This window comes from Elephantulus edwardii, unplaced genomic scaffold, assembly GCF_000299155.1.
Source record: "Elephantulus edwardii isolate Elephantulus edwardi_28Jun2011 unplaced genomic scaffold, EleEdw1.0 scaffold00048, whole genome shotgun sequence".
NCBI classification, from domain to species: Eukaryota; Metazoa; Chordata; class Mammalia; order Macroscelidea; family Macroscelididae; genus Elephantulus; species Elephantulus edwardii.
The window spans coordinates 8,623,204-8,649,671 of record NW_006399798.1 but is presented as its reverse complement, the minus strand read 5'-3'; the positions used below and the strand labels follow the sequence as shown (position 1 = coordinate 8,649,671).

The following is a 26,468-nucleotide window of genomic DNA, read 5'->3' as shown; positions in this document are numbered from 1 at the left end:
CATCCCCGTTTCCCAGGGGCTCTGACTCTGACTCCCACTCCCAGACAGCAGGAGCACATGACTGATTTGGGCTGGGCGGTGGGGTGGGTACAGGCCCCCTCTTCTCATGGCCTCGCCTTTTATGCTTCCTCCTCTCCTCTCCCACCCCCAGTGTGCCCACACCAGCACAGTCAGCAGGCTTGAGCAGGTGCTGGCCTTGCCCCATGGTGCACTGGGCCTGCTGGGGTCCCTCAGCTGGACAGTCCAGGGCAGGGCACAGCAAGGCTCTGCCTTCTCCCTGACTTCTGCCAGTTCCAAGCTGGAAGCAAGAGCCACGCCCAGAAGTGGCTTTTAAATGAACATTCTCCAGCTGATGGTGTATAAAAGCTTTGCCTCTCAGCAGCTGTACCGGTCCCTTGGTCCCAGCTGACCTGTCCCCTTAGCTGGCTCAGCTGGGCACCCTGGGCACTGTATCTGCTTTAGACTGAGCTTCCTGACGGGCCCCTCCCCACGCCCAGGCCCTGCCACCATGTGCCCAACAGGAAGACATCCTGGGCTGTAAATTAGGCTCTGGGAAGGTGAGGAAAACTCAGAATGCTCCAGGCTTTGGGCCATGACTTGGACTGCTCCTGAGGCTGGGGAGTTCTAGACAGACTCCAGGGGTGCTGGGAGCACAGGACATGCCTCGGGAGGGGGTGTGCCGTTGGCTTGGAGGGACCTAGCCCCTTTTCCTTGCCTGTGCTTAGGGAGGTGGGACTCTGTATGTGCACACGTGTGGCTGCAGATGCATGCCTGTATACATATGCATGAGTGTGTGTACACAACTCTGAGTGCAGGTGTGCGCACCTCTATGTATGACTGCACTGCTGTGTGTATATGCCTACATGCATGTATAATATATGTGTGTGCATGTCTGTGTATGTACCCTTGGAGGAAGGTGTCTGGGAGAGCAGGGTCTGCCCACAGGGGAGCCCTCACCTGGGCCCACTTTCCGACCCCAGACCCCAGGCAAGCTGAACTTCCAGGCTGAACCAGGTCTATCCCCTCTCCTTCTGGAAAGATGGGCAAGTGGTCCCCGGAGTGAAAGAAAGTCAAAGCTTCCCTGTTAACTTTCCTGGCTTCTTGCATCTCCCCCAGGGATCACCATTCAGCCCCAGTCCAGTGACCTCATCCCTCCTGGTCCATGAGTTCTAGTCCGGGCTCAGCAACATTCCACTGCAGGGGCACTCTCCTCACCCTCGGGGCTTCCCCCTGCTTGGGCTTCACAACAAGAAAATCTGCTGGGAGTAAAGAGCCAGTGAAGCCCATCTATGATAGCAGACCCTCTAGCTTGTCTGTTCTAAATGAACCCAATGCTGTGGCAGAAGCAGAGTGAAAACTCCAAGGAGGCTGGGGTGAGGGGCGGGGGCCAGGGGTGCGAGTGGGAAAGTCTGGAGAGAGAGATGAGAGCTGGCTCTCTGATGTCCGTCCTTAATGGAGGAGCTTCTGGCTGTGAGGCTCCAAGTATCTGCTGGAGGCAGCAGCTGGCTGGACTTCCAGAAGCTTCTTCCTCCTCCTTCCCAATTGCCCAGTCCTCTGTCCTCCCTCCCTCCATGTCTGCAGGGATCTCACCCCCCTGCCCCCCGTCCTCTGTGCTGCAGTTCCTGAAGCAGCAGCAGCAGCAGCAGCGACCGGACCCTCCCAGGCAGACGCCCCTTCTCCCTCCTCCTCCTCCTCCTCAGCACCGGCTTTGCGCCCTGGAATCGCTGGGAAAATAAACTCGGGAGGGGCTGTGTTGACTTCTTGATGAGCTTGTTTTCTGGCAGGCGGTGTGTGTGTAAGGGTGGAGGGGAGTGGATGTGTGTCTCTCTCTTCTCGACCTCTTCCAGTGCGGTCACACGAAGGAGGAGAATCCCGCTATTGGTGCCCGGGAGCCAGGGGCCAGGCTGCTGGGGGGCCGGTAGATGGTGCTCTGCTGACTGGGAGGGTTTGGGGGGTTCTGAGGCGTTGGAGTCCGACTGGCCTTGGGCCGGAAGAGGCTGCCCTGCTGAGTGCTGGTGCTGTTGCTGAGGGTGGCGTGGTCCGGCTCGCCCGAGTCGCTCTCTGTGTAGCTGTACGCCTGGGCCCTGGAGATGCCCTTCTGCTGCCTGCGCCATGAATTGTAGTACGTGGGGTCGCTGATGTAGTGGTTGACGAAAGAGTGGGTCTTCTGATGGCTCGCGTCCACCTCGTACTCGCTGTCGCTTCCCTGGGAGGACAGAGCACGCAGAATAGCGAGGTCAGCGGTCAGCCAGGATGGAGGATGGAGGCACAGAGAGTGTGGGTTTGAGTCCCTGCTTGGCCACTTTCAAGCCCTGGACAGCCGGACAGGAAGGGTGTTCCCTGCCAACTGCTAGGCACTTCCAATGCTCACAGGTGGTGGATATGAAGCGTCTAGAACAGTGCCTATGGAGCCCTGGTGGGACAATGGTTAAGCACTGAGTTGTTACCTCAAAGGTCAATGGTTCGAATCCACCAAGGCGCTCCATGAGAGAAAGGCCTGGAGGTCACAAAAGCCTGGGAAACTCTGTGGGACAGCGCTACTCTGCCACCTGGGGGTGCTGTGAGGGGAAAACTGACTCTAGGACCCGGAAGAACAACAGTGCAAGGCCTGCCTGATGGGGTGGAGGACACAGGTTCGAATCTTGGTCCAGCTTTGAATCTTGGTCCAGCTTCTGGTGGACCGTGTGACTGACCAAGCTAGATTAGGATTTTTGGAGGCTTCAGATCCCAAAGGAAAAAAAAACCCTCAAAACCAGACAAACACCCCCACACCCCCAGATGCAAGTGTAATCTAAACAGAAGCGATTCTGGGGTAAAAAAAAAAAGTCAGTGCCAACACCATGTGGGAACTCCTGTGCACACTTTGCTGGGCATCACCTCAGGAGCAGCAACAACAAAAGACAATCAATTATTAAAGCAACGTGACCATGACAGGCCACGGGATTGCTAAGGGCGATGAGAAAAGTGGGCACGGTTGACAGTGACCACTGAGCCTATTCAGTGCCACTGGGCTGGAAGCGGGGACACGACCAAACCGGCAAGTGCTTGCCATCGATGCATTCAACACAACTAAAACATGCCCAAGAAAGACAACTCCAGATTTAAATCACCACCATGACGAGAAAAAGCCCAACCAGTAAAAAAAAGCCACCTCCACCCGAGTTTGCATTCTTCTCTGATGCCCACTTTGCGGCGGTTTTGGGGAGCAGGGGTCACTGCATGACTCGCGGAATCTGGAGGTGCTTGGGTGCACGGTGGTCTGCTCATGGGGGGAAATGAATGAGGAGAGGCAACAGTCAATCTGGACGGCGATGCAAAATAGGCCTCAGATCTGCAGTGTGAAGCTAAAAATACCTCGTGCACCCTGCCCCCACCCCTCTTCCGCCCTCCCAGCTCCCAGGAATGTTTCGAGAAGGAAAAAAGACAACAGATGGGAACTGCTCTGGAAGAGATGCACTCCGATTTTAGTAAACAGTGAACGCGCCAGGAAATGCAGCTCCGGAGACCCCCGCCCACCGACACCCTCACCTTTAACATGTGCTGGGAGGCGGGTGTGTGTGTGTGTGTGTGTGTGAGAGAGAGAGAGAGAGAGAGAGAGAGAGAGAGAGAGAGAGAGAGAGAACTGCTGATGAAAGCAAGTCAAGTAACACAAACTGCAGGGGAAGACACTGCAGCGAGAAACTCCAGCGGCCCCGCTACAAAAGGCCTCGGGAACATCAGCTGTGCCTAGCTTTTGTTGTTGTTTGGGGCTGTCAAGTCAAGTTTGGCTCATCTTAACCCCATGCGACAGCGACAGCGTCCGGCAGCCCCACTAGGGCTTCTCGGCCCGTAACCTCTACAGAAGCACACAGCCAGGTCTTGGCTTCCATGCAACGGCCGGGATGAAGGCAATGGCCTCTTGGTTCTACAGCCACTTGCTCCCAGGGCCCTGCTTTATAGCTTGAGCAAAGGGGAGCTCACTTGGCCCAAAGGGTCCCCCTAAAACTGAGTGCTGCGGAGTCAACTCACAGCTGACCTTCCACAGGGCTTCTCTGGCTTTAAGATGAGCAAGAGGACATCGTCTATCTCCCTCCCAAAGCGCCACAGGTAGATCTGAAGCGCCCGAGAGGTGCAGCCTTTCAGCCAACATTGCAGCTCCCCCTGGTCTAGGTCACCAGAGCTCCCTCTCAAAGGGTCCCTGCGGCAGGAAATGCCATGGGCAACTTGTTTTCAGGAGCTCCACGTGCTTGGTGGCCTAGGGGTAAGGCGCTGTATTGGAAACCCAGAGGTACATGGTTCAAATGCACCGGCTGTTCTGCAGGAGAAAGATGGACAATCTCCTCCCGTGCCGTTAACTGCCTCTGAAAACCCACTGGAGGGTCAGCTATGGTCGGCTCCAACTGGACAGTACACAAGAATAACTAGAAAAGTGGCTGTCTACTCAGGGGACTGTGGTTCCACGGCCCCAGCAACACCACCACCAGCCATGCCTGGACTCGACCAGACCGGGAGCCACCTGTTCCTGCACAGAGTCCCAGGTTATGAACGGGATCTGCTCCGAACAGCCTTAAGCCCAACTGACAGGTAAGTGGAAACAGGAGCCTTCAGCTCTTAGCCCTGGTGGTGTAGAGTGCTGCATGTAGGGCTGTAACCTCAAAGGTCCACAGTTTGAATCCACCCTCACCTCTGACACAGAAAGCTGTACCACCTCCTCCCATAAAGACCTGCAGCTGGGAAACCAGACAGGGCTCTGAGTCAGAGTCGACGTGATGCAGTGGGTTCCCTTTACTGCAGGGGAAGCGGAGAGCCTTTCAGTGATTGAAAAGCTTGTCAGAACAAGTGGAGGTGATGGTGATGGAAAAAGTTTATTTCACGCAGGGCTTGGTTCCAGAAGCCCTGGTGCCACTGAGGGTTAAACAATGAACTGCTAACTGAAAGGTTGGTGGTTTGAACCCACCTGCCTCGCTCAGAAGGATAGGGTACTCTGTTCCCGTTAGGACGCTGTTGTTGTGAGGTGCTGGCGAGCTGAGTACAACACACAGCGACCTGAGGAACAACAGATCTGACCCCTGTCCTGTCCTGTGCCGTCCATTTCATCTCAGGCACACGCAAGCCCATCGCTGCGGTTGCTGTGTCAACCCAGCTGGTTAAGGGACCTCCTCTCCTGTGCTGATGTCCCACCTTTCCAAGCACGATGTCCCTCTCCGAGGAACAGCCTCTCCTAGCAACATCCCCAACGGATGTGAGATGAGGCTTTGAGCCTGGGAAACCCAATGGGACAGTTTTATTCTGCACATTATACTTGGTGAAAGAGAGGAAGACCCTCAATGAGATGGATTGGCACAGGGGGCTCAAGTGTGTCAGAGATGATGACGGCACAGGACGGGACAGGACAGGGCTCAGATCTGTTCAAAGGGTTGCTATGAGTCATACTCAGCCCAACAAAAACAACGCAGGGTTGCTGATTTGGAATCAGCTTGATGGCGGTGGGTTAACTAATGACACATTTCCAAGTGAGAGCAAATTTACAGCACATGGACCTTAGACGTTCGGAACCTGGGGACTGACGGTGCTTCCTTTTCCCATCTCTGTGCTGTTGGTTGTGCTGTTATCTCCAGATTGAAGTTGAGAAAACATGTGGGATGAGAGCTCTGTCCAAGGCAAAGGTGGCACTGATGTTCGAAGCCAGAGGAAGCCGAGTGTCCAGGCCCACAGTGTCGGTGCCACAAGGTGCCAACGGGAACCCCGTTCTTCAAGGTGGACCAGATGCAGCCGCAGCAACGTGATTCACCGCAGCCATCAAACAAAAACATGCGGCCAGTGCAGAAAAGACAGCTGATAAAACCCAACACCCTCTCCTGACAAAACAGGGCAGAGGGGATTCCTTGATACAGGTGAGCGCATATATGCAAAACCCACAGCTAGTGCTACCCCGTTCTTATCAATAGAAAAAGACTGAGGACATTCTCCCTGACAGTGGAACGCTACACAGACGCCTGTCATCACCATACTAAGTCAACAAAAACGACCACATTGCCAAGGAGTCAGAATCGATTCCCAGCTGACCTTCCAGAGGGGTTTCAGAAGTGATTAAGTGCATGAGAGATGACCTCTCCTTCTCCCACAAAGCAGCTGGTGAGTTTGAACTGCTGATCTTTGCGATGGCAGACTGGGCAGAGCAACTCTTTAACCGCTGGCCCAGAGCTTTTTCCACATTGTACTAGAGCTCAGAACAAATCTACCCAAAAACTTGACGGCGGTCGAGTCAGAACTGACTCATAGGGGACCCTCTGGTGGGTCTAAACCATAAGGGAGGAAACTATCCATCTTTCTCTCACAGGAAAGCGCGTAGATTTGCATTACACACCTTTGGGTTGGCAGAACAACTCCTTACTGACTAGGCCAGCCAGAACTCCCATCGCTAAAACAAGAAAGGGATATAAAGGGTGTCCAAATTGGAAATCACACACATAGAAAAATCCCACAGACTCCTCCAAAAATCACTGCAGTTAGAAGAATTCAGCAAAGTCTAGGCTATGCCAGCATCAGTTGGTTTCTTCAACATTACTAAGGACTTTGAAAAGGCAATTAAAAAATCAATACCAATTACAATGCCCCCAAAGGATAAAATGCCTAGGAATAAACTCAACTAGGGATGTTTCTACAAATCATGGAAGGGAGCTCTGGTGGCTTAGTGGTAAGGAACTGAGCTGCCAATGCTGAGCTATGCAGTTCGAATCCACCAGCTGCTCTGCAGGAGACAGATGGGCAATCTCCTCTCATGCAAGCTAATGCTTCTGAAAACCCACTATGGGTCAGATCTCAACAACAACAGGGGGGTGTGAAAGATTTATACAAGATACAACTGCAGGAAATGAAATGCGATCTACATCAAGGGGGGAGGAATTTCATGCTTACGGACTGGAAGGCTTAACACTGAAAAAGTCAATACTACTCCAAATGATCTATAGACAGAACGCATTCTTGATCTTGATCGAAATGCCAATAGCATTCTTAATTGATATGGAAAAAGTAATCTCTGTCTTTTCTTGGAAGGGAAGAAGCCTTGAATAGTGAATTAACACAGAAGAAATAAAGAAAAACAGGAAGTCTCACATTTTCTGATCTCAAAGTCTTGCTACACAGTCACGTGATAAAAACAACCTGGTCTTGGTTCAATGACAGGCACATAGACGCCTGGAGCAGAGCTGAGCAACTGGACACAAGAACCTGCACCTATGGTCAGTGATCACCCACAAAGGGTCAAAATCTGTTCCATGTGTGTGGGAAAAATGGTTTAACAAAGAATGTTGGCAAAGCTAGTTATCTATTTTCAGAACAATAAAACAAAATTCACACCCACACTGTGCAACAGAAAGAAATGAAAAATGAATCAAAGATCTAAATGTCAAAACCATGAAGTTCCTGGGAGGCAATATAGGAGCCAACTCCCTCTCCCTCTGTCTCTCTCATTACTGTTGAGCTGGACTCACAGCTGGCTCTCTATTGGATTGGCAAGGCTGTCAATCACATGGGGAGGGACTGCCCATCTTTCCCTGGCAGAGCTGATGGTGGATTTGAACCACCTGACAACATCTCAACTTCCTACAGACTATACCACCAGAGCTCATGTTGTTGTTGCTATGTGCCATCAAATCACCTGTGACTCATAACAACCCTATGTACAACAGCCCTAAACCCTGCACTGTCCTGTGTCAGTCTCACTGTCTCTGATACACCCACCCCAATTACCCCAGTCACTGAATCAATCCACCTCATAGAGGGTCTTCCCCTCCTGCACTGTCCCTCCACCTTCCCAAGCACGACACCCTTCTCCTTGCAACATGGTCCCTTCTTGCAACGTGTCCAAAGTATGTCAGACGAAGCTTCAGAATCTTTGCCTCCAACGAGCATCCTGCTTTAACCCTCTCCAGGGTGAACCTGTTCATTTTCTTAGCAGTCCATGGCATATTCAATTCTCTTCTCCAGCACCACAGCTCAAAGGCATCAATTCTCCTTCTATCATCCCTAGTCACTGTCCAGCTCTCTGATGCATAACAAGTGATTGCAAAGACCATGGCCTGTATCAGGCACACCTTAGTCTTCAGACTGACATCGTTGCTCCTCAGTACCTTGGAGAGATCTCTGACGGCAGACTTTCCCAATGCAATTCGTCTTTTAATTTCCTGGCTGCTGGTACCAAGAGTGTTGATTGTGGAGCCAAGAAAACTGATGCTGTCAACAACTTCAATCTCTTCATCATCCATCATGGTGCTACCAATCAGCCCGGTGGTGAGAATCTTTGTTTTCTTGATGTTGAGCTTCAGTCTCAATCTCTTCCCCATCTATTATGATGCTGCCAATCAGCCCAGTGGTGACAATCTTTGTTTTCTTGATGTTGAGCTTCAATCTATATTTGTTTTTTTTATTTTTGTGTGCATGTACCGTCAAACCAGATCTGACTGGTACAGGAGGAGATTGCCCCTCCTTCCCCGGCAGAGCATCTGGTGGATTTGAACCGTGCGCCTCTGGGATTGTAGTTGCAGCTCCTTGCCACTAGGCCACCAGAGCTCCCCTAGCTTCAATCTATATTTGAGGCTGCAATAGCAGCATATAGAAATACAGGCCTGTGTGTGCTGTGCACATCGTCACTGTGCAATGAAACAACATATTGCACAGTAATGGAGACTCCAAGGCATCTCCAGATTCATGGAACTCGTTAACTGAGCTGAAGGGACTAAGACTCTGGTCTTGTGGGATAATGTAGTCAGTTGACAACATAGTTTACAAAGCTGGAGTTCTGGTGGTTCAGTGATAAGGGATTGCACTGTCAATGCAAAGACATGTGGTTCAAATCCAACTGTTGCTCCGTGGGAGAAAGATGGACAGTCACTTCCTGTGCTGTTTACTGCCTCTGAAGACTTGCTGGAAGGTCAGCGATGGGTCAGTTCTGACATGATGGTCCGCAACGAGAAGAAGCTAGTAAGTTTAATGATCTAAGCTCTAGTTTGATGAGTAGTGACTGGGGTCTTAGCAGCCGAGATACAACCACTGGTTTCTCTTCATCTGGAGTCAAAGAGAATGAAGAAAATCAAAGCCTCAAGGGCCAAACTAACCCACGCAAACCATGGGTCCTCCATCCTGAACCAGGAGGACGGGATGGTGCCAGCCAGCCTTCTGACAATGGACACACTAGAAGGAAGGGCCCACTTCAAATGGGAGAAGAACCAAGTCCAAACCTCAAGTTCATAAAAAAGGACTTCCTGGACTGAGAGATGCGGAGGAATCCTGAAGGTGACTACTCTCAAATCGCTGAGACCATTCCCAGGGTGCCTTTTCAGCCAAACAACACGGTGACTTAGAAAAGAAACAGTGTCATCCATGAGTCATGTGTCCTTGACAATCAACTGCCTAATCTCAGGGAAGGGGGGCAAGGAGGGGCAGGGAGGCTGGATCAGTGGAAATAGGACAAACAGAATGGAAGCAATGAGATTGGGGCCACACTGTGGACACTGTGACGGCCTTATGGAACAGTGTGCATAAAAGTTGCTCAAAGGGAATATAATTTACTGTGTAAATCTTCACCTAAAAAAGCATTTTTTAAAAAAAGTCTGCAACAGCAATATTCACCATCGCAAGAACAAGGAAACAGCCCAAATGTCCAACCACAAACGAATGGATTGAGAAATTATGATACATTCACACAATGGAATACTGTGCACCATGCAGGAGCAATAACTTTGTAAATTATTACCTAACTTGGGAAAGACTGGAGAGCATTATGCTGAGTGAACTAACTCAGTCCCACAAGGATAAATATTGTATAAAAGTTACTGTAGAATGAGTATAATGATTCAGGAGGGGTGGGAGAGGCTGGAAGCAGAGGGATGTGGTTGTGCAGGGGGAAGAGGGGGTTCATCACTGGGTTGTACAATTTGATGGGTGCAGGGTGAGAGAAATTGAAAGAATTTGTTCAAATTTTTATATCAATTTTGTCTATCTGTGTTTCATTGATTATGCAAAGGTGTTTGACTGTGTGGATCATAACAAACTGTGGCTGACTCTGAGAAGAATGGGAATCCCAGAACACTTGATCGTTCTAATGTGAAACCTATACTTGGACCAAGAGGCAGTCATCAGAACAGAGCAGGGAAACACTGCATGGTTCAAAAGTGGGACAGGTGTACGCCAGGGATGTGTCCTATCTCCATACCTTTTCAACCTGTATGCAGAACAGATTATCCGAGAGGCTGGGCTCTATGAGGAGAATTGTGGTGTCAGGATTGGTGGAAGATCTATTAACAATCTGCGTTATGCAGATGACACAACCCTGCTTGCTGAAACTGAGGAGGATCTGAAATGCTTGCTGCAGAGGGTCAAGGACTGTAGCCTCCAGTATGGATTGAGGCTCAATGTTAAGAAGACAAAGATTCTCACCACTGGACCAACTGGCAGCATCAGGATGGATGGTGAAGAGATTGAGATTGTTAACAACTTTAGTCTGCTTGGCTCCATGGTCAATACTCTTGGCACCAGTAGCCAGGAAATAAAAATATGTATTATGATGGGAAAGTCTCCTGTTACGGACCTCTCCAGGGTACTGAAGAGCAATGGTGTCACTCTGGAGACTAAGGTGTGTCTTATACAGGCTATGGTTTTTGCAATCACTTGTTATGCATCAGAGAGTTGGACAATGACTAGGGAGGATAGAAGGAGAATTGACGCCTTTGAGCTGTGGTGCTGGAGAACAGTGTTGACTGTATCATGGACTGCCAAGAAAACAGATTCACCCTGGAAAGGGTTAAACCAGGCTGCTTCTTGGAGGCAAGGATTCTGGGGCTTTGTCTGACGGTCCTTGGAGAGGGACATCATGCTCGGGAGGGTGGAGGGACGGCGCAAGAGGCGAAGACCCTCTATGAGGTGGATTGATTCAGTGACTGGGGTAATCGGGGTGGATGTATTGGAGAGAGTGCGATTGGCACAGGACAGAGCAGGGTTTAGGGCTGCTGTACACAGGGTCGCTATGAGCCGCAAGTGACTCGAGGGCACATAACAACAACAAATAAACTAGTAGAAAAATTTAAACAAATTTAAAAAAGAAAAAAAAAAGTCTGCAACAGCAGCCGATCTGTTTTAGGTTCTCTGGTCTCAGTCCTTTCCTCACAGACACTCCCCTCACGGGCACCACCATTACTGGCAGGGTCCCTCACTCTACCCTAAGACCCCAACCCTTCAGTACTCCCAGGACAATAGGAAATCTCCCTCCCTGTCCACTGCCTACCACCTCCCCATGATGTAACGCAGCACAAGACAAGCCTCTTTCTTTGCTACTGCCCAGCTGCTGGCCAGGAGGGAACAAAAGAAACACAGGAGGGGGCCACCATATGCCAAAGGCAGGCGGGGGCTGGGCTGAGGTCAGGCTGACCCAGGGGGCGGTGAAGTCCGGGCCAAGGCAGCTGTCCGCCAGTCTCTCCCTCCAGAAGCAGTGGACTGGGGAGACCTGGGGAAGAGGAAAGCACTGAGGATCCTGCAGTTTTCCTGAAAGGGCGCTCCTAACTGGTTTGAATGGCTGCCTTATGAAGCTATGGGAGAACTGGGGTGCAGAGTTCACCCTGATCAGTGTCAAGAAGCTAGCACTAGCCCCAGAGGGTTAAGATGTCAGCCAGCCCCACCTCCTGCCTTGGAGAGGACCCTGAGATTGGGGGGTGTGAGTTTCTGTCCTCAAAATGAAGAGTCTATGGGATAAATTATGTCTACTGCATTCAAACAGATGAGAGAGAGACTGTTTAAAAGGGATATGTGATTAGGTATTATTGTCATGACGGGAGTCCAGAAGGCTGCGCAGTGGAGTGGACTTGGGGAGAGGGATTGTATAACAATGAAAGAATTCTACCTTTCAAAGAGAAGAATGAACTGTAGGGGAGGAGTGGGCAGGGAGAAGAGTACAATGATGAATGAATGGAAATCCAAAATCTCTGTAAATTTTCATTAAAATGAATAATAAATTTTTTTAAATGAGTCTGCTGGGGTGGGGGAGATTGAGGGCCAGTGAAGGGAGTGACAATCACCTACAAGTTCTGACTGTCTCTCCCCAGCTGTAGGAGTTCTTTATGCTTGCTGGCCTCAGTTTGCTAGTCTGTAAAATGGGGCCATGCTCTGGGCCTCCCATAGTGAAGCAGGTTAGGCAAGAGAAGGCTGTGGAAGGAGAGTTACTGGGAAGGCAGGGGTGGGCGTGGCCTTGCAGGGAGAGGCAGAAATAAAAGTTGGAGGCCTCAAAGCCCCTAGAGAAGTTGTGAGGGTGCAGAGTGGGTCTGGGAGTTGGGGGTTGACTCAGCTTGGCAGCTAAAGAAGAAGAAGAAAGGGCAAATGGGCCCCCAGCCCCGCTATATGCACAGACACAGGCTTGGGGAAGGGTGTGCCTAGTTTGGGGGGCCGATTGGGAGGGGGGTTCTCTAACCCTCCAGGCGGGTTTAGAGCCCAAAGTCCAACAGTCCAAACCCTCCCCATCCCACCAGCCACCACTTTCTGGGCTGCTACTGGTCACTGGGGGAGACAGGGGATGGGACAGAGCTGGGAGCCATGAAAGCCAGCCCTGGGCGGTGAGGCCTAGAAGTCTGGCCTGCCCCTTCCCCAGCTCTGCGAAGCCCAAGGAGGGGCCTCTGCCAAAGCCTCTGTGCCTACGCGGGAGGGAGCCAGCCCTTCTCCATCTCCAGGAACATCTGTTTCTTTTCCAGGTGGGGGTGGGGTGAGAGGAGAAGAAAGCCGGCTGGGGGACCAGAGGCCCCCTTTCCAGCTCTCGCCCTGGGTAATTGAATGCAGCTTGTCCCTCCTCACAAAGGGGGCCTTTCACTGCGGCTCTGCGCACACCCCCTCCCGTCTGCTCCCGCTCTGGCCTCTTAACTGCTCCCCAAAGCCACTCACTCGGCAGTTACCAGGGTCTGCAGAGGGGGGTGCAGATTCCAGCCTGGTGCTGGGGGTGCTGGGGGGTGTGTGTGTGTGACAGGAGAGCCTGGGAGAAAAGACCCCGAAACAAAAAGAGGCAGCCACCACGGTCTTTTGCTTTTCTGCCAACAGGACCAGTGAGTCTAACTCACAGACCCCATAAAACAGAACTAACTGCCGCCCACTGGGTTCTCAAGGCTGTGGGTCTATAGGGAGCTGATTACATCATCGTTCTCTGGCTGGTTGGTTTGAACCACGAACCTTTGGTCTGCAACCCCGTCACACGTGCATCAGAGTAAATCCATGGGTTTTGCCACGCCTGATTTTTCTAAGGCAGGTCACCAGGCCTTTTTTCAGAGGTGCCCCTGGGTGGATTCAAACCTCTAACCTTTTGATTTGCAGCCAAGTGTGTGAACACTTTGACCACCTGGGACTCCAAGGAAACTGGTAGCTCCTGGCTCCGAGCAAGCGCTCAGGAAACATGCCTTGTCACCTAGCGCTCCACACATACTTCGTACAATCTGATCTGGCCTGTTTATTTCTTCGTACTTGTTAACACAGGCTTAATTCTATTATAACAAACTCAGAGAACTATCAATTCGAAGATGGGTCCCTAGTGGCATGAAATTTCTTTTCCACTGAGATGGATTGGTGTGCTGCAGGCAAGCCTTCCCAGCCCCAGTCATCCTGGGAGCTCAGGTGGCTTTGTAGCTAGGAGTTGTGCTGCCAAACCAAAGGCACAGGGTTTGAATCCACCCGCTGCTCCACAGGAGAAAGATGGGCAATCTCTTCTCGTGTTGATTTACTGGTCTGAACACGTGCTGGAGTGTCAGCTATGAGTCAGTTCTGACTCAATGGTACTTCTCCAAAACCACACTCAAGGGCTCCGATTTTGGCAAGAAATTGGGATGCAACTCAATTGCATTTTCAGATGTTTAAGCAAACCAGCCACAGGCTGCCTGAACCCCCAACCTTTGAGTGGACCCCCAGCCTCCTGCCCTTGGGTCCTGTTGGCCAGAGCGAGCCTCCCCCTCTCGTGTGCACCCTAGCCTGTCACCCGCAGGCCTCCGTCTGTCCTTTCTCACATCATACCCTGTTTGTTTATCAGCAGGATGGGCTCTGTTTATCATCCCATCCTCTGCGGGGGCGGATCTTCTTGAGTGTGGGTTTGGGGTGGTCTGGTTCAGGACAGAATCCAGGCTGCCGAAGCACAACTCACTGGGGGTGGGGCACCTCAAGAAGATGGGCAGCTGAAGGGGGGGGTCTGTGTGAAGGCAGCACTGACCCTAAGGGTGAACAGCTCGCAGCAGCACGGGTCACAGGGCAGCGCCTGGAATTCTAGACCCTGGTTGGTGGAGCTGCATCTCTCCTGGGTGGGTGAACTCCCAGCAACGTTGTTCACTGACTTGCGTTTGTAACAAGGGCTTCAGGAGAAAGCCGGCCACTCTGGCTCACATATCTTGCTGCCCACTGGAGCTCCTGGAAGGCAGGGTCACGCTGTGGTCACTTCTGTCCCCAGCACCTCATCAAGACTCAAGAAATGAGTGCTGCGCACGGCCTGTGTCTGCTCCGCTCTCAGCCTTCAGTAGGGGCTGACACATGGACCTCCATAGCCATAAGGCACAAACACTCCCATCGCCGAGCCCGGGGTGCAGAGAGGCTGGGGCTGTGGAATCTAAGGGCAGCTGGTGGTCTTGGTGACATTTAGGGGCTCCAGGCAACGGCTCTTCACCCACAGGAATGGAAGCAGCTCATTCTGCTAACATGGGCACAGATGACCAGTGCTGTCAGATGGGGATATGGTAACGATGGCCTTCAGGCACTGGGCATTCTTCCTAGATCATTCCATCTGTGGATGCTCAGATGTCCATTCTCTGACCCCCTGGAACCTAGGCCACTCATGAGTGATGCTAGAACTATGTGCTTGGTTTTGGAGAAAATTCTGGAGCAGCGAGACCTCACAGAGCCTGGCTGCTGATTCCAGTGATGAGCCCGGCTCAGCACCCACGTACCTCTCTCTCCTGAGAGCAGCCCTCTGGATGGAACCTGCTACCTGCACGGCGGAGGTGAAGCGCTGGGAACCTCTGAGAGTCTGCCCATCACATGTGGGCAGAGCTGAGGGCCATCCTGCTCCTCCAACACCCACGGTTTCAACCACCACAATGAGCCAATTTTCAAATGAGTGTCTGCCGTCAAGCAAGGGCTTTTGAGGAGAAGAGGGGACAATCAGCTCATTGATCCCATTGTCCAAAGAGTGCTTCTAGCACTTTCCTTGGAGAGCATTCAGTGGTAGCTTGTCTTTGTTTTTTTTTTTTGAGGATGGGCCTGAGGTTTTTTTTTTTTTAAAAAAAACAAACACCAAACTACAGTATGTGTTGCCAACTGCATTCAAAAAATCAAGAAATGTTTAGTCTTCTTGAGTGTTTCATCACTGGGCTCTGAAGGTCCTTCTAGAAAGATCTGCAGAGAGGATGACATCACTGGGTGGCAGGAGACGGTGATGTCCCAGCTCAGGCTGTTTCAGAACCAAGGAGGAGTGCTTAACTCTGTGTCAGAGACCTGAATTCTGAAGCTTAGGTGCCAGAATCCAGGCTTGTACCTCCTGCTGTTGTACCTGGGGCAGCTTCCTTAACCTCTCTGAGCCTCGGTTTCCCTGCCTACATAAAAGACAGCGCTCACCCCTGCTCTGCAGGGCTGTGTGATGCTGTATGATGATGTGAGCACATGACTCCTGCTGGGGTGGACGTGGTCACCATTGTTACTTTGTTGGGTTTTTACAAATTTTTAAAAAAATTTATTACTTTTTATGTGTGTACCATCAAATCGGATCTGACTGGTACAGGAGGAGATTGTTCCTCCTCCAGCATAGCATATGGTGGATTTGAAACACATACCTCTGGGATTGCAGTACAGCTTCTTGCCACTAGGCCACCAGAGCTCCCTCCCATTGTTATTTTGAACGAGGGGGACTCACTTCTTCTAATGTACGAGCCTTGGTGATGGTCAAAAAGGATAGTGACTTTACAACCACGAAGCTTAGCTTCAGCATTTTTCTAATCTTTGCTTAGTCTTAAATCTGCTCAGGACGACTCGCTTCTCCAATGGCCTTTTCGTTCTTTCAATAAATATCTGCACTGTCCACGTGCTGGGACATAGAAGCCACCCTAACTATCCAATGTCCTTGATTTCATGCAACTTAGCTTTCAGAATCAATGCAGCTAATCCAGCTTGACCTCAAAGTCTGAACCACCTGAAGCCCGACAGGCAGGGTCCCGGGGGCAGGGCTGCAGTGAACTGTCCCTGAAAAGGAGCTGGGCACTGTGTGGTGGCATCTGCTTTCCAGAACCTTCGATGGATTCTCTAGCTATCCCTGCCTTCTCCACAGGACTGACCGGCTCCAGGTTGCTTTGGAAACCCACAGTCACGTGATGGGCTCATTGTGGACAGATCAGACCAGCTGGAAGAGGGGACTCGGGCCTTCTGTGTCCACTGTGGGCTTACCTCTGAAGCAGGCTGGTTGTGCACTACATCTTCTCCTGGAAAATCTTGAAAGCCCAGTCTTGTCCTGTGCCAAGGTCTAATGGAGCCACAGGCAGCTCTGGAGATACCCAGGCAAGTTGATGGTGCACTTGGAGGGACTTACCCACTATGGCTGGTGCCCAGCCAATGACAGTGGATTAATGTGCACTTGAGAAGGGTCCACCACCGTCTGTCAGTGTCACACTGGCAGCTGACTTGTCACTGTGATGCTGGCAGCTATGCCACCGATCTTTCAAATGCCAGCAGAGTCACTCAGGTGGACAGGTTTTCAGCAAAGATTTCGGGGTAAGATACACTAGGAAGAAAGGCCTTGTGAACAGTGTCTGCAGATAATTGTTGTTATGTGTCGACGAGTCGCCTGCAACTCATAGCGACCCTATGTACAACAGCCCTAAACCCTGCTCTATCCCTTGCCAATCTTATTGTCTCTGACACGCTTATCCCCATTACCCCAGTGACAGAATCAATCCATCTCATCGAGGATCTTCCTCTCCTGTGCCGTCCCTCCACCCTCCCAAGCATGACATCCCTCTCCAAGGACTGGTCCCTGCTTGCAACATGTCCAGTGTATGTCAGACTGAGCTTCAGAATCCTTGCCTCCAAGGAGCAGCATGGTTTCACCCTCTCCAGGACAAACTTGTTTGTTTTCCTAGCAGTCCATGGTATATTCAATATTCTTCTCCAGCACCAAAGCTCAAAGGCATTAACTCTCGTTCTATCATCCCTAGTCACTGTCCAGTTCTCTGATGCAAAGACCATAGCCTGGATCAGGTACACCTTAGTCTCCAGACTGACATTGTTGCTCTTCAGTACTTTGGAGAGGTCTCTGACAGCAGACTTTCCCATCGCAATTCGTCTTTTAATTTCCTGGCTGCTGGTACCAAGAGTGTTGACTGTAGAGCCAAGTAAACTGAAGCTGTGAACAATCTCAATCTCTTCATCATCCATCATGATGCCTCCAATCAGCCCAGTGGTGAGAATCTTAACTCCATACTTGAGAACAGACTATCGTCTGGGTCGCCGACACTGGAAGGCGCTCCATCACAGACACCACAACGGATTCCCGTGCACGACTGGACAACGTTCTGCTCTGTTGTACGTGGGGTCAGAGGTGAGCAGACGGCCGCTCACAGCAGCATGGGTTAGGAGCAGCCCCCACAGGCCTCTCTGTTCATCATGCCCTCTGTCCCCTACGGTCAGGAACGTGATCAGGGAGGACAGCCGAGCAGCACTATGTGGAACTCGGACAGGGAGTCCCCTCTGTCACGTTGAACTTTAACTTGTATCTAAACTCTTATCGTCATAATGGGATAAAGACCAGAAAGTATACTTTAGGGAATGGAACCAGGCCTCTATGCACTGGCCGTGTGGTATAGTGAGAAAAGTGTTGGGCTGCTAATCAAAAGGTTGTTGGTTCAAATCCACCAGCTTCTCTGTGGGAGGAGGATGAGGTCGCTTGCTCTGGTAGATTCACAGCCTCAAAAATTCTACACTCACTGCCATGGAGTTGGAAGTGACTGACAGCTGACCCTCCAGTGGGTTTTCAGAGGCTGTAAACTGCATGGAGGAGACTGTCCATTATCTTTCTCTTGTGGAACTGCCAGTGGATTTGAACTGTCAGATGGACAAGGTGTTTGGGTCAGCTGTGAAAACCCAACAGGACAGTTTTACGTGCTTTGGGCATGCCATTTGGAGGACCTAGTCCTTGGAGCAGGATATCATGCTTGCAAAGGTGGAGGGTCAACATAAGAGAGGAAGACCACAAGACGGACTTCCATGGTGGTGGCAGCAATGGACTTGAGGTAGTGTGCTGGAGATTGTGAGGACGGCACTGGACAGGCCAAAATCCAGATCTGCTGTTCACAGGGTCACTTATGAGTCAGAGTTGACTTGATGGGGCAAGTCTGCCCTGGAGAGGGTGAAACCAAGATGCTCTCTGGAGGCAAAGATTTTAAAGCTCTGTTTGATATACCCTGGGCATATTGCCAGGAGAGACCAGTCCTTGGAGAAGGACATCATGCTTGGAGGGGTGGAGGGACAGTGCAGGAGAGGAAGACCCCGGAGGAGATGGATTGACACACTGACTGGGGTAACGAAGGCAGGTGTGTCAGAGACACCGAGACTGGCTCAGGATAGGACAGGGATCAGAGCTATTGTGCAGAGGTCACTATGAGTCACAGGCACATAACAACAAGAACAACAACATCAACATCAATAACAACCCAGGGCTGCTATGAGTTGGAATCAGCTGACAGCAGTAGGCTGGTTTGTTCTGGAATGTGGCTACAGAGGCCACAAGTAGTGCAAATGGTCAAAGACTTGGCCATTAGTTGGAAGGTTGGTAGTTCAAACATCCCTAGAGGTATCTCAGGAGACAGGCCTGAAGGTCCACTTTGCCAAGGTCACAGCCTAGAAAACCCTATGAGCCGGTTCTACCCTGAGCTCCCGGGGTCACCAGGGGTCAGCATCCACTTGTCCACAACTAACAACGTGAGCCGATAGCTGCAGTTGAAGATGCACCAAAGATACCACCCCCAAAGTTACGGGGTTCATCTCCGCTTTATCTCCCTCCTGATCCGGGCGAGGTGAGGTCTCTCTGGCCGCGAGTAGCCCTCGGCCGTGCAGGAGAGCAGCCCCAATCCCAGGCTTCTCTCCCCGCCCACCCGGCCCCAGCCCTGCTCCCTGCTGGCACCTCTTCCTCTCCCAGGACTGGGCAGAAAGGCCAGGACATAGTGGCCTTTCAGAGCTTTTCCTGGACAACCATTAGGCTTGGGGAAGCTGGGAAGGGAGGGAGGGCTGGGGTGGGCGGAGGCAACATCACAGGAATGCATTCAGCCTCCGCCCCCACCCCCTGCACAGCCCGGGACAACTTGTCCCTCCTGTCCCCAAGTGACCTCTGCGATGGCAGCTTCTCAAGGGCTCTTTGCTTTTCCGGAGGCACTGTCCCCCTTCTTGATTGAAGAGTTGATGGTTAATGAGTGCGTACCGTGTGCCAGGCCCCCAGCGTACTGTCTAAGTGACACACACACACACACAGCCCCAGAGAACACCCATTATTACCCCTGTCCAGCCTGCAGATGGAGAAACTGAGACTCAAACACAGGACCCTGGCTTGTAGAGAGCGGAGCAGGATTCAAACCCAGGTCAACACTCCCAAAGAGAACTAACACCAGCTTCGCACCCTCAGTCCCATCGTGGGACACTCGGCCCTCGTTTTTAACTCAAGCATTCGTTTTCCCCCACATATAATGTGTCTGCATAAATAATGTGCAAAGGTATGTAGTTTCATTGGCACATGCGGGAAATAGGTGTTATTTGCATAAAAAAGCAAGTAGCTAAGATTAGCAGTTCTGCAGGCCTTGGGGAAACGCAGGTTCAAGTGCGTCAGGCATGATGAGGACGGCACAGGACAGGACAGGGCTCAGGTCTGTTGTTCACAGGGTCGCTATGAGTCAGACTCGACCTGATGGCACCGAACAACAACAACAACGTGCCCCTTCCTGGACTCTCCTCGCCTCTGCTGGGCTTCTCCGCAGCCAGAGCTACTGAGCACAGGATGACCACTGTGGGTCCGGAGGTCCCCGCTCTCAGAGGGCTCCCACCATCAGTGTCCTAAGGCCCCTTCCTGTGCTGGGTGTAGACTTCCAGCACCAGCAGGTTGACCACTGCTTCCAGTTGTGACTCCCGGATAGTTTCTTAGGCTCCCAGGTTTGTATTGACCCCTGGGCCTGCAGGAGAGGAGGGCACAAAGCTTGTGCCCTTCACTGCCCACCCCCCAGGGTGACAAGACCCTCCCGGCCCCCACCTGAGAGTCGGAGACCTCCGAAGGCTTCTCTGTCAGGCTGCTGCTCTCGGCCGGGATGAGGTCATTGTACTTGGTGACGTCCTCGTCCGAGTAGTGGAGGCTGCCCGGGCTAGGCCGGGGAGGGGACCTAGAAAGAGTGGGTACGGTGAAAACAAGAAGGCCTCCTCCAAGCAGCCCCCCTGACTTAGCACCAGGAATGCAACCTTGGTGGGTTGGAATTCCCCTGAATCCTGGGGAGGGGGCACATGGGAGCAGACTCGGGGTCCCCAGGCAGGCTCCCCGCAGTGTCCTCTTCACCCTATGTCCCTTGTCCTCCTAGTCTGCTCTCCCTAGAGCCTTGGAGTGGGAAGACTCAGGGTGCTGGAGGTTCAAGGACTGGCTCAGTGTCCAAGGAAAAGGGGGGGTGCTCCATGATTCTCGGACGGTGGTGCAGAGACTACCACACTGGAGCTGCCTGTGACAGACCCTTCATTCTCTCTCTCATTGTCATCTGGGAGCCGCTGGTTCACTGCTGATCCCCCAGTGTGTTTTCAGAGAAGGTGACTCACACAGGAGGAGACTGCCTAACTTTTCCCCTCGAATGGCTGGTGGATTCAAACCACATCCCTTTGGGTTGATAGTCCAATTCCTTGCCCACTGGGAAGATTTCTACATAAGTACCCAGCTCCCCTCTCCCTCTTCTGAGTCAGACCATCAGGTGCAGCCTGTCCCTGCCTTGCAGACACAAGGGAGCTTTTGCCAGACTCAGTGTCCAGGGTCAGGAGTAAGAGAAAAACCTCTCCCTTCTAATCAGCCCAGAGACCAGAAATGTTCGCCAGGGGCTGACTCAAACCCCGACCTTTACTACCAGCCTGGAGAAAGCTGTGCTCTTCCCGGCGAGTGACAGCTGGTCTGAGCCACAGAACACAGATGGGCACAGGAGAGGGAGCAGACCTGGGGGTCCTTGGACAGGTGTCTGGGGGCCTGCACAACTCTCTTGCTTGTGTCTCTCAGAACCGGCACAGCTCAGAGCCCCCGTGCCCCATCCCAAGAAAGTTCCCTAAATTGCTCAGCTCTGAGTCCCAGCCACCCAGAGGACCTGGCCGCAGGAGGGTTGCTCAGGGCAGGCTACTCAGGGTGGCATTTGCCACCATCGGAGCCCCCTGACCCACAGGCACTGACTTTTCTCCCATCCACAAAGCCGTGGCCGTGGAAGAAACACGGGAAGTTCCTCCCCTGCATCTGAAAACCTGCTGGAGGGTCAGCTATGAGCTCGTTTTGACAGAATGGCAACGAACAACAGCAGACACAAAGCCACAACCACACAACTTAAATAGAAGCAAAACGAAACGACGAGTCCTGGCAGTGGGTCAAGGAGACAGGATGGACATGTGGACACATGCGGCAGAGGGAGGAATGGGTGCCAGGTAGAGGGCGTGGGGGGCCTGGCCGGCCACCAGAGCTCCCTCTGGGGAACCAGCATGGCAGCGTCCACCCTCAGCTGTGAGAGATTGCTTAGCAAGCTCAAACCAGTCACCACAGACGCTCTTCTAAATCGCTGTGTTTCTGCCTGCAGTGTCCCAGGGCCAGTCACAGGCAGAGGGTCGGTGTGTGAGCGGGGTGGGGGGCATTTCTGGGCACACACAGCACGCAGGGGCCTCAAGCGTGTACACCGTGGGTGCGTGGGCAGGGAGTCATTCTCAAGGTGCCCCCTTGTTGACTGTGGCAGAGGCCTGGAGCCAGCCTGGCGGGGTCGCGGTGGCCAGGCCAAGTCCAGCTGGACCCGCAAGGCGGCCTCACATGGCTCATTCTTTGGGAGACTGGCTTTGGCCGGGGATGAGAGCGAGCCCAGGCTGTGCACCCCTCCCTCCTTCCTCCCCGTGAACACACACATCGCTTCTCCCCTTGAGCCTGGACAGAGGCCCTTTGTGCTGGGCCTGGGAGAGGCCGGCTCCCCCTCGCCTCCTCCGATGAGGCCTGCATGGCAAATAGGGGCGGAGGCCAGACACAGGGCCCCCTCGGCTCAGCTCCCCGGTACATAAAACCACGTGTCACTCCAGGTGACAGACAGGAGCTCCACAGGTGGACCCCAGCCTTGCTCTTCTAACCATCCTTGCAGAGAGTGAGGCTAAGAGTGGGGCCTGGGGGTGAGTGGGAGATTATTCTAGAAGGTGCATCAAGAAGGACGGGGAAGGGGTTTCTCCTCTGTGGAGGGCTGGGGAACAATGGGGAACCCCTGGCCTCTGACTCAACGGTCTGTCCAATTCAACTCTGGTGGGGTCCATCTTGTCTCTGATGACAGTGACCATCAGGTCTGAAGCCCTGTGACCAGGGGTGGATGGCCTCAAACAGCAGTGGGGTGGTTTTTGCACTTTATACCCTCGTCTGAAGTGACTGTCCCCTACACATATGTATGCCCCTGGGCCTGGTAGGACCAGTAGCTGCGCCTCATGGTTCTGCCTGGGCCCTCTCCTGTATTTTTGTTGACCATTCCCAGCCCTGAACTTGAAAGCTTTTCTTAGCAAAGACCAGGTGGGCGTGACCTGCTCTCAGACCACACCCCGCCCTGCTGGACCCGCCTCGCCTCTGTCCTTGGCCCCTCTCACCACACAGGGACAGACCCACCCCACTACCTGGTGTAAAGGCCGTTCTTCCTGCAGAAGGAGTTCTTCACCGACAGCCTGCGGTTGTTGAGTTCCAGGGCCGGGAAGCTGCTTTCATCCAAGCTCAGCATCTCGCCGTGGCCTAGTGCACCGGACTTGGCATTATTTCCTGGGCGGAGGGATTGCGAGCCGGTCACCCCACTCCATACCTTCAGACCCTGTGGCTGTGAACCCTCACCCCCCCCAGGACTGCGCTGGACTGTCCCTCTTTTCTGCGTGAACACCAATCAGGGACTTAGGCTGTGTGGCCGCCCCACCCTCCAGAGCAGGTGGTCGATTTCAAGGAGCAGGGGACCCCCTTTGGCACAGGCGCGCACCTGAGTCCGTCTTCTTGGCGTACTTCTTGCTCTGGCCTCGGATGATGAGTACAAAAACCAGGAGCAGGATGAAGATGAGGCCGACCAGGGCGATGACCACCAGGAACCACCACTCCTCGTAGAAGGGGTTGGCTTTCTGGGCTGGAAGGCAGGTGGGGGGGTGTCAGTCCCCTGCTGCCTCCTCCTGTCCACACCAGCTGGAGCCTGGCCACCTGCTTCTACTGTTTATGGGTAGGCTACTCTCTGCCAACGAATAACCTAGAACCTCAAATGAGCTGAGGAAGGACAGCTTCACTTCAAATGCTAGCTCAGGCCAGGCGCTGCTGGGAGTGCTGTTGTGAGAAGATTCCCAAGTGGCCTCTGGGCTCATTAGGAACAAGCTCTGGGATTGATTAGTGATGTCTGTTCAGATGTAGGGGGAGGGAGCAATGGCACGTTTGCTATTTCTCCCTTCTGCTCTTGTCACCCTTATCCTGGGAGCCACTTGATAAACACTACCACCAAGTTAACTTAGACTCATAGCAACCTTGTAGGGCACAGTGGAACGGCCCAGAGGTCCCCAAGGCTGTAAACCTTTACAGAAACAGACTGCCATGTCTTTCACCACTGGAGTGGCTGGTGGTTGTACCTACCAGCTGAATTTTTAACCGCTGTTACAAGATCTCTCTACCTACCCTCCACCAGACCCAGAGCCACTGTGTGAATTCTGACTTGTGAATCTCCACTGAGTTTCCAAGGCCATACATTTTTAAAAAAAAATTTATTTTCTTTTATTATTTTGTGTGTATGTACCATCAAATCAGATCTGATTGGTACAGAAGGATATTGCCCCTCCTTCTCCAGCAGAGCATCTGGTGGATTCAAACCGTGCACCTCTGGGACTGCAGTGCAGCTTCTTGCCACTAGGCTACCAGAGCTCCCTTAAGGACATAAATTTTTATAGAAGGAGTCTGTCCATCCATCTCCCACAAAGCAGGTGGTGGATTCGAACTGCCGACATTTTGGTTAGCAGTCTGGTATGTTCCACGCTGCACCACCGTGGCTCCTCAGAGTTCCTTGAGAAGCAGACTCAGATGTGTATGAGATGTTTGTCTATCCGGCCTGCCAGAGCTCCCAAGGTTAAACTTGGCTGGAATATTTTCCTGGTAGTGAGAGTGGACATGAGGGGCCTTCGGATGACCTCTTCCAGGGAGGCTCAGTCATTTCTGCAGGGACCCCAGCACTGTGCTCCCTGTCCCCCACCCCCCACCTGACAAGAGGCCGGCCTCTTCCACTTCCGTCCTGCAGGGGACACTCTTCCTGCTCTTGAGTTGGTCCTGTCCCTTTGGCCAAGGGAGAAGGGCGTGGGAGGAGGGAGGTTTCTGGAAAGTACCCGTGGCTAGAAATTCTGAGTTAGACTCTGACGTGGGGGATGGACTGCTGGTGTTAAAAGTGGGCAGTGATTTGATTTGGGGTCATGAGTCTAGATATTAGAGTCCTTTGTGAGTCCTGGGACAGGCTGGGGGGGGGCGGTGGGCAGTAATTCTGGCCACCCAGTCACTGCTCACCCAGCCTGAGGGTCTGTCTGTGGGACAGCTGGTCCTGCCCCTTGAGGAGGGAAGGTCACCTCATGGTCTGGCTTATTCTGGCTGGCGAGCTGGCAGAAGCATTAATCACAAGCCCACGGACTGGGCCATTGGCCCGCTATCCAGGGTTTCTGGAGCTCTCGAGAAGGAACCCTGCTGTCTGAGGCCCCAGCCTAACAAGCTGTGGCTCACTTATGTGGATCCCAGTGGCCGTGCTCCATGCCTCAGCCCCCTTGCCCACCACTGGGCCTGTACCTGGGACAGACTGGGAGGGGCTGCTGGGGGTGCCGAAACCGTAGTCATTGACGGCGATGACCCGGAAGTCGTAGCTCACACCTGGCTTCAGGATGTCCATGCTGAACGTGTAGGAGGTCACCTCCTTGGGGATGTCCTTGATGAGGATGTCCCAGAGTCCCTCATCTGCAGGAGCCCAGAGAGGGGAGTCAGTGTTGATGGGGGGTATTACTCCTCACACCCCAATCCCTAGGTTCTCCCTGAGGGCTGGGTGGTCTGGTCCACCCTGTTCACGCTGCATCTCCAGGCTCCACCCTGACATAATCCTCAGTAAACTGACTTTAAATGGTATGTCTTTACCAGCATCTGACCCAAAAGGCATGCAGGGTGTTTTAGAAATGAAAACATCTTCCCATCAAAAGCCGACCCACATGACTGGTCCCCTGGCCCACCAACCATGCTCCCAATCTCCCCGCCCCAACAGTAGCACCTGGGAAGGCCTTAAAAACAATTGCGCAGGGGGACTCGGGGCTTTTTCCCTCGCCACCTTCCTACCGAGGGGAAAGAGTCTCCACATGTGCAATTATTCTGAACAATAAAGCACTTTTGTATTTAAAAAAAAAAAAGGAATGAAAACATCTTGCAAAACCCTGAAAAATGCATCCTGTGCAGAAAACACAACCCACCCCACCCAGTGTCACCATGCAGAGAACGCTAAGGGCTTCTACAGGGGTGACTAATAGTGGTCACGTATGACAGGACAAACTGCTGCCCAGTCTGGACTGTCCCCAGGACGGTTTATGGGACCCCTGGGCTTTCGCTGGCTCACTTCCAGAAGTGCCTGGCCAGGCCTTTCTTCCTACTTTGCCTTGTCTGAAGCCCCACGGTTCAATGTCACAGAGACGCTCAAACCTCCACTGTCACACGGGTGGTGGCTGTGTGTGAGGTGCACTGGCTGGGAATTGAACCCCTGTCTCTTGCATGGAAGGTGAGAATTCTACCACTGAGCCACCAGTACCATGAGAGACCAGGCAGAGAACAGACATCAGGGAGCACTGTTTGCAGACTGAGCTCTACGATGACTCTCGCCCTCACCCCTCACGTAAGCTGTGGCCTCCTCTCTCCCCATCGCTCATGTGGGTGCAAACAGAGTAAGAAGAAATAGCGTTCCCATGAGTCACCACTCCCCACTGCCATGGAGTCAGTTCCGACTCAGTGACCCTGAAGGACTGAGGGGAGCTGGCTCCCAGGGCTTCTGAGGAGGAAGATCTTCACAGAAGCCTCATCTTTCTCTTACAAAGCAGCTGGAGGGTTTGAATAGCCGTCCTTCTCGTTAGCGGCTGAATGCCTTAACCACAGCACCACTGTTGTTGGTAGGTGCCGTCGAGTTGAGTACGACTCGCAGAGACCCTATGAACAATGGCTCTGAACCCTGTCCTGTCCT

At 52.6% G+C, this 26,468-nt stretch overlaps 1 protein-coding gene across 1 annotated transcript in view; it reads right to left on the bottom strand.

Moving 5' to 3' along the window:
- Positions 1 to 1,852: 1,852 nt before the first annotated feature.
- Positions 1,853 to 26,468, bottom strand: part of SDK2 (sidekick cell adhesion molecule 2) — a 270,400-nt gene continuing 245,784 nt past the window's right edge. Inside the window, exons 42-46 of the mRNA XM_006886394.1 lie at positions 25,046 to 25,210; positions 23,226 to 23,366; positions 22,879 to 23,017; positions 20,267 to 20,393; positions 1,853 to 2,206 (exon numbers count right to left, since the gene is read on the bottom strand). Coding sequence (XP_006886456.1) covers positions 1,853 to 2,206; positions 20,267 to 20,393; positions 22,879 to 23,017; positions 23,226 to 23,366; positions 25,046 to 25,210 — 926 coding nt within the window. The remainder of the gene's footprint in view (positions 2,207 to 20,266; positions 20,394 to 22,878; positions 23,018 to 23,225; positions 23,367 to 25,045; positions 25,211 to 26,468) is intronic.